General features: G+C 36.8%; 1 protein-coding gene across 1 annotated transcript in view; it reads left to right on the forward strand.

Moving 5' to 3' along the window:
- The window catches only part of LOC118837074 (contactin-associated protein-like 5), a 213,989-nt gene that overhangs the window by 20,766 nt on the left and 178,835 nt on the right, over nt 1–14,388 (forward strand). Inside the window, exons 3-4 of the mRNA XM_036744078.1 lie at nt 10,292–10,419; nt 10,666–10,836. Of these exons, the coding sequence (XP_036599973.1) occupies nt 10,292–10,419; nt 10,666–10,836 (299 nt within the window). The remainder of the gene's footprint in view (nt 1–10,291; nt 10,420–10,665; nt 10,837–14,388) is intronic.

The following is a 14,388-nucleotide window of genomic DNA, read 5'->3' on the forward strand; positions in this document are numbered from 1 at the left end:
GAATGGTACATACAAGAGACAGAAGAAAAGAGGAAAAGGCTTATAACCCAAAATAACATTTTACAAAACAGAGGAAAAGGAACTATTTAGCCTGGAGGTGATATGATTGGATAAATGTGATTTTTGTTGTTGTTCAGTAATTTCAGTCATGTCCAAATCTTTGTGCCCTCATTTGATATTTTCTTGGCAAAGATGCCAGAGTAGTTTGCCATTTCCTTCTCCTGCTCATTTTACAGATGAAGAAACTAAGAGAATCAGGGTTAAGTGACTAGCTCAGGGTAACACAGGTACTAAGTGTCTGAGGCCAGATTTGAACTCATTTTATCATTCCAGACTAGGTTCAAATGTAAAAATCTCTTTGACTTTCAGAGTCCTTCATAACCTGCCACTCTTCTAACTTTCCAGTATTGTTATACCTTACTTATCCCATAAACTCTGTGATGCAGTGACATTGGCCCCCTTGCTGTTCCTCACACAAGACAATCCATTTCCTGACTGAGCATTTTCTCTGATTGTCCCCTATGCCACTATACTCTCCCTCTTCATCTATTCCTCCTAGCTTGCTTGGCTCCCTTTAAGTCTCAGCTACAATACTACTTTCTGAAATGAGTGGCTTTTTCAGATCTTTATTAGTGTTAGTGCCTTTTGTCTGGTAGTTCTCTTACTACAATGTCTAGCACATCATAAATACTTACTAAATGCCTGTTGAGTGACTGATGCAGCAGAAATTTAGTAAATGTTGTGGAATGAATAAACTTGAGATCTGTCTTAGAGGATGACAAAATTCAAAAGGTAAAAATAAGCTCAGGCAGCACAATTAGGTGTTTTTTTTACATTTTATTTTCTTGGTCTTTAGGTTGATTGCTGAAGATTATATTTAATGCTTCCTAGAGAGAATAACTCCCTACAGCCATGCTTTTGAGTATTTCCTTCAAAATGTTTGCAATGATTCCAGTGTGCAAAAGCCACTATTCTTTCTAAGCTCTGTGTCCATGGACAAACTATTTAACCTCTCTGTTCCACAGGCAGTTCCTTAAAATTTATCTATTCAGATGTTGATAGTTGTTATCTTTTTTGGGAGAGGTAATTTCCAGACAGATTTAATCACAGATCTGCAAAGCACTTTGGTATAGTAAAAACTTAATTTACCTTACTATGTCTCCTCCAAGTCCCATATAGCATTTAAGTAACCACTAGAATTATAGGAAAAATCTGCATATATATATATATATATACATATATATATATATATATATACATATATGTATACACACACACACACACACACACACACACACACACACAGAGAGAGAGAGAGAGAGAGAGAGAGAGAGAGAGAGAGAGGTTTAAAGCAATATTAAAGTGACCCTTGTTCTTCCTCCATTTTCTTCCTCCCATTTTTCTTCCTCCATGTAGTAGCATTTACTACAAAAGGAAAGGGAAGATACAATTTTCAAACAACGTTGATCAACAAGGGAAATATAAGGTATCTAAAAATCAATGCAGTTGATGGGAATGTTGAGGACCCTGCACTAATTTATTTGTTCTGTTGTTATGTTCATTCAAAGACCAAAGCAGGGTCTCACATTCTCTGAATTCTTTGCTTCATTCTTTCAGATTGGATATTCTATTTGTTAAGCACTTCACTGGATGTATTTGAGGAGGTAGAATAGGGGAGGAAAAATTAAAGGGAATATCAAATGCTTTAAATGACATATCAAAAGAAAGTAAAATGTGGAAACAAGACACTATTTACAAGAAAATTATTTCATATCTGATATAGCAGTTCAAGAAATGCTTACTGACCCACTACATTGTGAAGACCACAGCAGGAGATATGTTTCCTGCCCTCAAGTAGGAGGAAGAAAATAAGTATATCTGTAATTATCGTATGAGGCAGATTATAAGTCTCATAAAAGAAATGCAAATATCCAAGCATGGAGACTCAGATGAGAGCAACATGATGACCTATTGGGAGGATCCTGAAACACTTCATGGAACTGGGGGCATATGAATTGGGACTTTAAGGGTGGGTAGTTTAGGTGGAGCTATAAGAAGAGAAAGGGCATTTCAGAAAGAAGAATATAAATAAGCAGATTCAGAAGACTGAAAGGAAGAGATATACTCTTGAAAGGGCAAGTATGGAGTGGAATAATCATTGCTTACCACTGATATGGTGTTGTGGGAGAGAAAAAATTTTGGAAGACTTCTTTAAGCAGCACTTCAGCCAAATACTACTTGTTTGACCTTAGGCAAGATACTTAACCTCTCATTGTCACAGCCAATTTTCTTAGACAGTCTCCCAATGTAATCACAGGTCAAGAAAAAAATATCCAGTCAATCAGAAAAAAAGTTCTTTCTCACAGATTAAAATGAGAAACAGTAGCTCTGAAGAGAAATGAGAATGGAGAAACAGTTTTGGGACTTTAAAAAAAAATAAAACCATGGAAATGAATGAGACATCAGAGGGAGAGAGAGAACAGAGAAGAAAAAAGACCAGGAAAATGTCAAGGAACACTTACTTGTAAAGGTTGTAAAAAGAAAGAAGATCTGTAGAAAGTGGTCAAGAATGAGAAAGAATAAGGAATCAGAGAGGCAGAAAAATCTAGATCTTAGAAAGAGTGGAGAGAGTCTCAGAAGAAAGGAAAACTCTACAAATTTCAACTCTTCTTCATGAATTGCTCCAACATGAAGAGGAGATAGAGTCCAATCAGATGCCACACTTGAGATCAGAGGTGAAAGTACTACTATGCTGAAATGCTTCCATAATATCATTGCTATAAGTAATCCCAGCAAGGGTGAGTTTGTGACTCATCTACGGCTTCTCATTCTTTGACAGTCTTATTCATGTCTTCCCTTAAACCCTCCCCAAGGGATCACCCAATGTGCTAGGGCCCTTACTCTAGGTCTCTTGACATTTAATCAATTGCGGTGGAATTTATTCAGTCAAGAGTCAACTGATGAGATTTTCAGGGCCAGTGCCAAGATGGTTCAGTAGAAGAAACACTCAGCCAACTTCTCCCAATATTTCCCTGCAAACAACTTCACAGTAAAGCCTTAACTCAAAATCTGGAGTGGGAGAGCCAACAAAAGCGTCAGTGTGAAACATTCTTCCAATACAAGACAATTTAGGAAGTTGAAAGGAGAGATCTATGACATAGGGGTGGAAACTGGCCTGGAAACCATGTGGATGAAACACCACTGGTGGGATTAGATGGTAGCAAGAGAAGCATCAATGGTTTCAGGAACTTTCAAGCCAGAGATGGTAAGGTGATCTGCCAAATAGTCAAAAAGAGATTACAGGCCCCCCCCCCCCCCGTGCTACCACTGAATGCAGCGCTGAAAACTGGTAACTATATTACGAATATCCATTTCTGGGTTAATGTTCAAGGGTAGAATGGAGCACTTTTAGTTAAAAGCACTGCTGTGGAGCAGTGTCACTTCTGGTCTCAAGGGAGCAGGGACCCTGAGCAGCAGTATCAATTACAATCCCAAGGGATCAATGCCCCTTCCTGGATATACCTCTTTGAAATCACACCAACTTCAAAAGTACCTGAAACTTCCAAATTCCCAGAACTAGCTCTGAACATAATAGTGCAAAAAAGCCAGAAGCTTCAGACAGTGCCTTAACCACCACCACCCCCATGCCAGTAAAAGAGTACAACTTTGAAATAAATTTAAACTCAAGAAATAGGCTGGAAAAATGAGCAAACAACCAAAAAAATAAAGTGATCATAAAAAGTATTATGATGATAGGGAAGATTAAGAACAAAATCAGAAGATAGTGAAGTCAAAACAGGTATGACGTGAAGTCAGAACAGCTACAAGTAAAACCTCAAAGAAAAAAAAAGTGCATTGGGCACAAGCCCAACAAGAAATACTGAAAGAGCTAAAATGACTTTTAAAATCAAATAAGAATTAAAGACATGAGAGTGAGGAAAGGCAATTATGATAAGACTAGCTTCATAAGTGAGGCACAAAAATTACTAAAGAAAATAATATCTTAAAAGCAGAATTAATAAATGGAAAAAGAGATACAACACTTCTGAGGGGGGAAAATAACTCCTTAAAAATGAGAGTTGGCTAAATGGAAAAAGAGGTGCAAGAGCTCACTGGGAAAAAAATTCTTTAAAAGTTAGAATTGGGCAAGTGGAAGCTAATGACTCCATGAGACATCAAGAAATAATAAAACAAAATCAAAAGAATGAAAAAAATGAAAAATAGAAGAAAATGCAAAATATCTCATCAAAAAACAGTGGCCTGGAAAACAGATCAAGGAGAGACAAGGTAAAAATTATTGAACTACCTGAAAGGCATGATAAGAGAAAGAACCTAGATATCATATTTTAAGAAATTGTCAAAGAAAATCCCCTGATATCCTAGAACCAAAGGGTAAAATGGAAATTAAAAGAATGTACGCATTATACCCTGAGACTCCAAAATGAAAACTTTCATGAAAGTTGTAGCTAAATAAAAATACTTCAAGCATCCAAAAAGAAACCATACAAATATGGAACCATAGTCAGGATGACACAAGATTTAGCAGCTACAAAATTAAATGAGAGAAAGGCTAAGAATATGATATTCTGGTAGGCAAAGAGCTAGGATTGCAACCAAGAATAACTTATAAAAGTAACTCCTTCAGTGGGAAAAAATAAATTTAATAAACTACAAAACTTTCAAGCATTCCTTATGAAAAGATAAGAGCTGAATAAAAAATTTCCCTTTCAAATACAAGACTTAAGAGACATACAAAAAGGTAAACTCAATAAAGTTAAACTGTTCACATATTTATATGGGAAGATGATATATTTTCTAAGAATTTTATCATTATTAGAGCAATTAGATGGATTCTACATAGTGAAGATGGGAGTGAGTCTATTATATCAGGATGATGTAAAAAAAAAAGATGAGCAAGAAAAAGGGATGCCCTGGGAGAAGGGAGAGGAAGAATAGGGGGATGACATTAAGTTTCAACTATGGGTGACTGGGAGGATGGTGTTACCATCAAAAGTCACAGGGAAACTAAGAAGGGGTGAGGGTTTTGGATAAAAGATAATGAGTATAAGATGTCTATGGGACATACAGTTCTAGTTTTACAATAGACATTTGGAGATGCTACAATGGAGAGCCAGTGAGAGATTAAGGCTGGATAAATTGATTTGAATCATTAGCATAGCGTAGATAATTGAATCCATGTTAGCAGATGAGATCACCAAGTTAAGTTTTATAGAATGTGAAGAAAGAGGGCCCAGGACAGATCACTGTGTAATGCCCACAGGTAGCACTGTGACCTAAATGAAAATCCAACAACAAAGACAGAAAGAGTTGTGAGATCAGAAGGAAGAGAACCAGGATAGAATAGGATCGCAGAAGCCTAGAGAGAAAATATCAAGGAAAAGATGGTGACCAATAGTATCATATGCGGCAGAGAGGTCAAGACAGATGAGGACTGAGAAAAGTCCCTTTGATATTATAATTAAGACATTATTAGTAACTTTGGAGAGAGCAGTTTTGGTTGAATGAAAGCCAGATTGTAGAGAATTAAGAGAGTGAGAGGAAAGGATGTGGAAGCATCTATTGCATATGACCTTCTTAGGGGATTTATCCATAAAAGGGAAGGGAGATACAGGCTAGCCCTTTGAGATCGATGGATCAAGTGAGGGTTTTTTGAGCATGAGGGAGGCATGGGAATATTTGTAAGTAGAAAGGAATAAATGGAGGTCAATAAAATTGTCATTTCTAATTAGCCATTGAGACCCTTTCATTAGTTCAGTTCTACAAAGAGAACAATCTTACTTACTTTAGCCAACTGGCAATTCTTTAAGAATAGACTGAAAACAAATGGTTTCTTCCATGCATTGGTGAGGACAGGCCACATTTAGCACTTTGATGAAACTGTATGGTCTCTGTCCAACGTCTTGCATTGAACCTGCACAACTTTCATCGCCAGTTAAACATACTCGAATGCTGTTCTTGCTACTACTAAGTTAAATTAAGTTGTCATTTATTGATGTGACACCTTGAAAGTTTATAAATATTCTTGATAAAAGCATTTTCCTAATGCAGTAACTGCAGAAAAGACCAAGTTTTCATTTTTAAATGTTTGTTGAATTCAAATTAATTCATCTCAGTTTGATGAATTTGAATCATTTTTTCCCTTTTATTTGATAGAGATTTTGATTCTTAGTCTTTGAAAGTCATCAAATATTGTAGCCTAAAAACATCAAATTCATGCAGAAAACATGACAAAATATGTGAGAAAATAATTACTGGGGATGGACAGATTTTAGAATCCTCCATTTTTGCTTTAACTTTAAAAATAAAGACTGAGGGTGAAAAGAAATGCAAAACTTCCAGTTATCCTTCTGACTCTTGGATTGTGACACTGATTTTTCTTGGGCTTGTTCTCTTGAAGTTTTCATGAAAACCTGAGTTTGCAGGAATTAGCATCAATGGATTCCACCTTATTTTTAAAATTTTATATGAATAAAACTTAACATAGCAATGGCAGCAACAGTTTGTATTGTTTTGCTTTAAGGTTCACATGCATTTTACATCATTATCTCATTTGATTCTCACAATAATCCAGTCAGGTAGGTATTATCATCCTGCATTTTACAGGTGAGGAAAAAGACACTGAGAGAGGTTAAATGCTTTGCCTAGGGACACAAAGCTAATAGGTATATGGAGATGAGATTTCAGCCCATGTGTTCCTAAAACTGAAGCCAGTCTCATATCAATCACCCTGGCTGCTTGCATGTGATTGATATGGATTCTTATGTTGTTGTTCAGTCATTTTCAATCATGGCTGACTTTCACTACTCCATTTGGTTTTCTTGGCAAACATACTAGAGTGGTTTGCCATTTCCTTCTCCAGCTCACTTTTCAGATGAGGATACTGATGTAAATAGGGTTAAGTGACTAGCTCAGGGTCACCCAGCTAAGTCTGAGTCCAGATTTGAACTCAGGAAGATGAGTCTTCCTGACTCCAGGCCCAATGTTCTATCCACTGTGCCACTGAGCTACCCATCATTCTTATATATACACTAGGTATAACAATATATCCATCTATGATCCTCAGGATATTGGAAGAGTTGGGGACAGGAGTCTTTAAAATTAGTCTGCCACATTGTGAGATGAAGTGCAAAGTTTGTGTGAAGAGTTGCATGATTGCATGGTTGTTCTATTCCACATGGACAAAGTTTTAAAGATGTGTTTTGGGGGGCAAAGGAAGGGAAATTTACTGCAGAAACAGAAAATTGCCCTAGCCATTTTCAAAAAAGCAGCCTTAAAAGCTAATTTTCTACCATCAAGTTTCAAGGTACTTTCCAACTCCCTACTAAAACAGAGCAATCTACCCTCAATATGTGTACCAGCCTTTGCCAAACTCACTTGACTTGGCCTCAAGTCCTGTGATAAGCTGAAAGCAATATCTCTGATTATGCCCATTCAGGAAGGCATTTAAATGGAAGTGAGATGAGTCAATATGGTAAAGCAGAAGGAGTGCTTCATTTAGAGTCAGAATAGCTAGGTTTAAATTCCTTCTCTCCCAATGTAATGCTGTATGTCATCTGTGTAACAGTGGTCAAACCACTTCACATTTTTAGAACTCAATGGATCCCTCAAACACTGATTCATTGTGCATAATCAATTTCTTGAAGAATTTAAATATAATTATTAAGGGTTTAAGATGATATTATCTTTAAGGTCTGTAACATGTGATTATGAGCATAGGGCTCCATTTCATTACGCTGAGGATCTGAGGTTAATTCCCACCAGTTTAGAGATAAAAATTAATCTGGTTAAAAGTTTTTTATAAGTCAGTCTTTGTTGAGCCAGAGAGGGGAATCATTGCTAATATCAGTAACACCTGGAGATGTTGTAGGAGACAATTATTTTTTTATTAGAGAGAACATATATTTACAGGGGAGATAAAAGTAATGGAAGAGTTATACTGAAGACATATGAAACTGAAGTCCTTGGGGAAATCAAGGCAATCAGAACACATCATTTCATTGAAGCCAGTGTTATTCATTGGCTAGTGCTCTTCCCTTTCTCTGCCTGATTCTCACCATGTGTGTAATAAGGTAAAGGGGTTATTTTCTACAGAGACATTTTCAAATTGTTCAACACCAGTGGATATTTCAATAAATTAGGTTATATTTAGGAGATATAAAAATGATTTTGACCATTGCTTCTGAATGGCTCTACCTTGATTAATGGAAATCAATGGTTGAGAACTTTAAAGTCAAGCCATATATATTACTTAGTTGGGACCTGAAGCATAAAGAATAATGTCAAAATGGAAAGAGGAAGCATAACATTGATTAGGAATAAGATTCAGGATACTTAGGTTACAAATAAAAATGGAGATGGCAAGATCAAAGGAGAAACAAGGCAAAAGATTGTGTAGTGATGATGCCAGGTTGCAGTTGCCAGGTAGACTGAATTGTCAGATTAAGGAGAGAGATCTAAAGACCCTCAGTACCTCCACTTCACCTTCTGTGGCTTATTCAGCCTTTGTTTTGTTTTGTTGCATTTTGCTTAATTGCTAACTCTAGCATACCTAGGCAAATGGGTTTCACTGAAACTTGACACATTATGACCAACTACGCTTCTAGAAGAACTTCAATATTCTTGCCAATTCTACTACTAACCAATGACCAAATGATTTTTTTTTAACTTCAGTCAGCAGGAACTTGGATTTTCCTTTTGGGAAAGGGAAAGGGATATGTAACATTATAGAATATTTCCAAGGACTCTTGATTGGCAATCAGGAAACTATGTGAGCTTGAGCAAATCAGAGACTAATCAAACTGCAACTGGAAGGAGCCTTACAGCTAATCTGGGCCACCTCTGCCCTTGTACATGTGAAGAGGGCCACAGTCAACAAGCAGGTTGCTACCAGAGCCTGGAATTACTTCAATGCTCTTGACATTCCCCATCCAATGTGGCTCTTATAAGCCACATGAATCATTTAAACTTCTTCCCACTCAATTTCCTTATCTATACACTGAGAAAATTGGAGTAGATTTCCTCTGATATTCTATCTAATAATAAAATTATGCAATTTTGTGAAATATTGGAAATGCTTTAGTATCTATTGCCCCCACTTCAATTACTGAACTCTTTCAGGGAAGCAGTATGATTCAGTAGATTGGAACTGACTTTTAATCTTAGTTTTGCTGGGTGTTTTCAGATATACTGCTTGATTTCTGCATGTATAGAGAAAGTAAACTTTTTTCCCCTCCTCAATTTTTCAAGTATAATTGTGATTGTAGTACACATTGCTCAAGACAGAAATGCTTACATATACACCTCCCTAAACCCATTCACAACCTAAATAACCATATACTTAATCTCTCCTAATTTCCCTTTATTAGAAATATTTAATATTCTTAGAGGAAACCCCAATCAAAATTTAAAATGGGCATAGAGAAAACAGATCATAGAGTCATAGGTTTATTACTGGTAGGACATCTAGTTGAAATCACACATTTACAGATAAGGAAACAAAGGCCCAAAGGATTTTAAATTATTTGCCCAAGGAAGTGAGCTAGGACAAGTTTCTAAAGCTGTGAGTTCCCATTTTATCTGACAAAGGCTAATGGGTGAGGGAACTATATGAATCAATGTGTAATAAGCATTTTTTAAAAAATAAAAGAACATAACCATGTTTTCCAGGACTTTTTTTTCCAAGAAAAAAGATTGAAGATAGAAAAGGAATGCTATATTAAGATCTATTTCAGTCAAGAGATAAAAGCAATGATCAGGGTCTAAGGCTGATTAAAACCTGTCACCAGTTGTCTGAAGTGAACCTTTGGAGTTATGGAAAGTAGGATTTGTACTGTTGGCAGTGAGATAGTTACTGAGGTAGCGGATCTCTTTACAGGACAAGGGAAGTGATCTTTAATCCAGCATTAGTGCCAACTATTTAAATTGATAGCTGTATGTGTGTAGGTGTTCTTAAGTCTTTTGGGTAGTTAACTGTAATCTTTGAAACCTCTTTGTCTTTCAGAAAACTATTAGCAAAAATAAAAATCTGCTTGTATTTGGAAACTGGTTGTAGATTTTAAGATTTCAGTTTTCAGGTTTTCTCAGATTCTTAGACTGCTAATGAAGTGGCGAAGCGTTGTCCTTCTTTCCTATTTTACCCTTTTTCCTTACTGCCCACTTACCTTCAGCTTCAGAGACCATATTGGAAAAGCAGGATGCTGAAAAGTTTCTAGTGTCAACCTTGAAAATGGTTAAAAGTAAAAGATCTATTCTGTATTTATGTTTTTTTTAGGACAAATGATACTGGCCTTCTTTCCTTCAAAGACCACTTGCCTGTCACCCAGATAGTTATCACTGATACCAACAGATCAAACTCAGAAGCCGCCTGGAGAATTGGCCCATTACGTTGCTATGGCGACCGTGAGTAATAAACCAAAAGACACTTTTGGTTCATGTTATGTAAGTTTGAGATGCTTCACCACTTTCATATGTTCACACTCTCTTTCCATCCTGGGCCATCCACAGCTTTCTACCATTACTTGCTTTACTTGCCTAAACCCTCACACCCCCTTCCATAATAAGGAACCCTGGTAAAGGATATTCTTATTCATTCCATGCAACCACTACTATCCATACCAATGAAGGATGTTTGTTTTTCCCCCCCAGGGCACTTTTGGAATGCAGCCTCTTTTAATACAGAAGCCTCTTGCCTTCACTTCCCTACCTTTCATGCAGAGTTCAGTGCTGATATTTCATTCTTTTTCAAAACCACGGCTTTGTCTGGCATCTTCTTGGAAAATTTGGGCATTAAAGACTTCATTCGACTGGAAATAAGCTGTAAGTGACTGTTTTAGGAATTTGACATATATGACACATCTGAATGAAGACATGCAGACTTGACTAACTACTACCTCTATGAACTTTAGTCAGACAGCTTAACTCTGGCTTTCAGTTTCTTCATCTGTAGAAAAAGGGGATTGAACTATACTGCTTTTAAGATCTCTTCCAGCTCTAAAATTCTATGATTCCATGGTAAACATCACCACCTCCTACCTAACAACATCCCACTAGATTATTTCATTCCATGAGATCCTTTGAGAAAGTGTTCCAACCGAGAGTAGCAAACATTCACTTTCATAGGTTTTGCCCACCTTTTCAAAGTGATGTTATAAAGCAGTACTCCATGATATTCTTACCCCTACTCATATGCCTTAATGAAGACTGCAAGTAACTGTATTCTTGGAGACTGACACAGAAGAATAGCAGCCTTCAACAATGGCAGGTCCTGCTACGGGAGAAAAGAAAATTGAGTATATTCATGACAACTTATTTTCGGTCTCTTATCTGAGGACCAGGCTCAATGACAGGCTCAAAGAGAATTTTTAAGCCAAAATTACTTCGAAGTTACCATTAAAAATCACTGTAGAAACTATCCACCATTGGAGAAATCACGAATCTTTTGAATTTCTTTATAAAGCTTGAGTTTCTCTTCTGATTTTAATTGTTTCCATTTTGGTCTTGTAGTCTGAAACTTGTATCAAAAGGAGACTGCCTGATCTCTTTTCCAACATCATGGATATGTTACTGCAGGGTCAGGTTTGCAGCTCATGGTCATCACCCCATTAGCCCTTGACTGTTTAGTTGCAACCTTGTTTGCAGGGAGGTTTTGCTACCTCACCTTTATACCCTCTTGGTTGTAAATAGATATTCCTTCTATTTCTAGCACCCAGCTCGATGCCCTTGCACAGTCAGATTGAATTAATTGACTGGATTGCACCAATGACCTAATTGCATAAATACCCTTGACAATGTAAATAGTATTTAAGCAAAATACACTTTGAAATTTGAGAGCCCCACTCCCCATCCTTCCTCTCCGCCCGTCCCCCCCCCCCAAAGAGCAAATAGAAGGTCTTGCCTAAGGAGACTACTTCTGATGATTCCATAGGGCTCTTGCTAAACACAGGGATACTAAGTGGTTCTATTGCAATTCCAACACAGTGCACAAAAGGAAAGAGATCTCATTAATTGGTAGCTTTAACCTCCTTTTACTCCCATGATTTCAGGTGTTAATGGAAGGAAGCAATTGTGGTTTTGGATGTGAAATAGGATCCTTCATTCTCAACTCTGCTGGGCACTGAAAATGTGGAATTGAGTACCAAACATTTCATAGTATGGTTATAATAACCTTAACATAAAATTTAATAAAATCATGCCCCACAGCCTTTTGATTCATTAACACAGTGGTAAATGTCATGGTGCATTACCACAAGGTAATGAGGTATGATTTAGTGTTAATTGCACATCTAAGTCCAATTTGTTTGTACTTTGTGATACTGTACTTCATCCTTAGTATGGTTTAAAAAATGCAGCTCAACATTAAATGTGGCAGAACATTGAAATCCACTGAGATAATTGTTTAGTGGAAACATATTAGTATACTATAGAACAAATACTTTTAAACAAGTATGGATTTAAATATTGGGAAGTTTCAAGATCCCTCTGCTTTCTACTCCCCTTCCCCCAAATCTTGAGTTCCTGTTTAGCATATCATCACATTGTATCTTGCAGCCAGATGCAATTTTCTGCCTAAAGGGTTTATAGCAAGGACCCTCAACAGATCAGCTGCTTGGGAAGGAAATGGCCTTTTAACAGATGCAAAGACTCAGAATAGAATTTTTCCCCTATCTGGAGTGTTCCTCCCTTAACAGTCTGAGCAACAGCTTCTAAACTTGGTACATCAAATTTGTTGGACAGGAAACAACAGGTTTCTATGTATTTTTCAATCCATTGACTTCTGGGTCACTTCCAACTAGCACATTTGAATTTAGCAGCCTTGGGGATTATTGAGTATTTTATGAAAAAAGGAGACATTTCAATATGTCCTCAAGCCTTAATGGATGTCTTTTTTTTTGCAGTAGCAAAGAGAATCTAATTATTTGTCAAAAAAGTCGTATCTATTTTGGCAACTTGCTTATTACTACAGTTGTGAATATAGCAAAATATTATCAATTTGCTAAGTACAAAGAACTCAGGACTTTTTTTTTTGATTGAGCTGTAATTATGCTGTCGCATGTCCTTGAGCTATAGAGTTCATAGACTTAACTATGAACTGTTTCCCCTTTCTAAGTTGCTTTTCAGCATACATAGTGACTATCTAAATATTTCGTGGGATATAATGATGTATGTATAGAGAGTATAAGTTGAAAGGGAGAAAAGGAACACATCCAGCATACCCTCTATCAGCCCGTGGATATATACAATCACTCACTCAACAAGCATTTCTTAAATGACAGATACTGTTATAAGCACTTGGGATAGAAAGACAAAAAAGGAACAGTCCCTGACCATGTTCTGTCTGTATTATTGGTAGACCACTGTACTTAAGCTTCTAGATGTCAGAGACAGTGATCCTGGGCAAGACTGCTGAATTTGAGGTCAGCCTAGATGTACATTTTCTTAATATCGTCATAGAATAAAGTTTTAGAAGAAGAAGGATTCCTTAGCGAATATCGATTCTAATACTTTCATTTTCCAGTTTATGAAACCCAAGGACTATTGGGTTATATGAGTTTTCAACATCACCTAATGAATTAGTGGTATATCTTATATTAGAATCCAAATTTCCAGCATCATACAAGTAAGTAGCTCTCCTCATTTTTACCACAGTGCCTCTTTAAGATCTATAGCTATAACTTTTTGATCATCTCCTAGATAAATGGAAAACAAACTCCTCATACTCAGAGAATATTAGACCTTGAAGAGACCTTAGCCTAACCCACTTATGTTATAGATGAATAAACTCTGGTCAATAAATCACAAGACACAGAGGTATATAGGATTTTAGTTAAATGACTCACCCAAGACATAGAACTGGATATAGGTTGAATGGTGATATCATATTATTCAGTCAATACATATTTGTTAACTATCATATATCTATCTACTGTATCTATCTATCTAGAGAGTATTCTATTCCAGGTGGTATAAATGGGGGGGTGTATTATGAGGGCAGAATTTATAATTTCAAAAAGAATCTTATATATGTCTGAAAGGTTTGGAACCTCTGGATATAAGGAATTCTCAAAGTAGGAGGCAGAAGAATCAAAGCATATATTTAGGCTCCACAGTAACCAACCCACAAACCAGCATCCCCAGTTTGATATTTTGATCAAAAGCTTCCAGGCCCAATAAGTCCGCCTCACAAGAGTAACCAGGAGGCCACAGAGAAGCATGATGGTATAAAGCAAAATCATATACATGCTTCCCCTCTATGGTAAAAAGATTACCCACTGGCCTCAAATCCTTGTTCAGCAAGCAGTCCTCAATCCACACGTAGGTCAGCTCTGCTACCGGCAGCTCCTGCTTCAGCTTCGGCTGTAGCTGAAGTTG

Source organism: Trichosurus vulpecula, chromosome 2 (assembly GCF_011100635.1).
Source record: "Trichosurus vulpecula isolate mTriVul1 chromosome 2, mTriVul1.pri, whole genome shotgun sequence".
Taxonomy (NCBI): Eukaryota; Metazoa; Chordata; class Mammalia; order Diprotodontia; family Phalangeridae; genus Trichosurus; species Trichosurus vulpecula.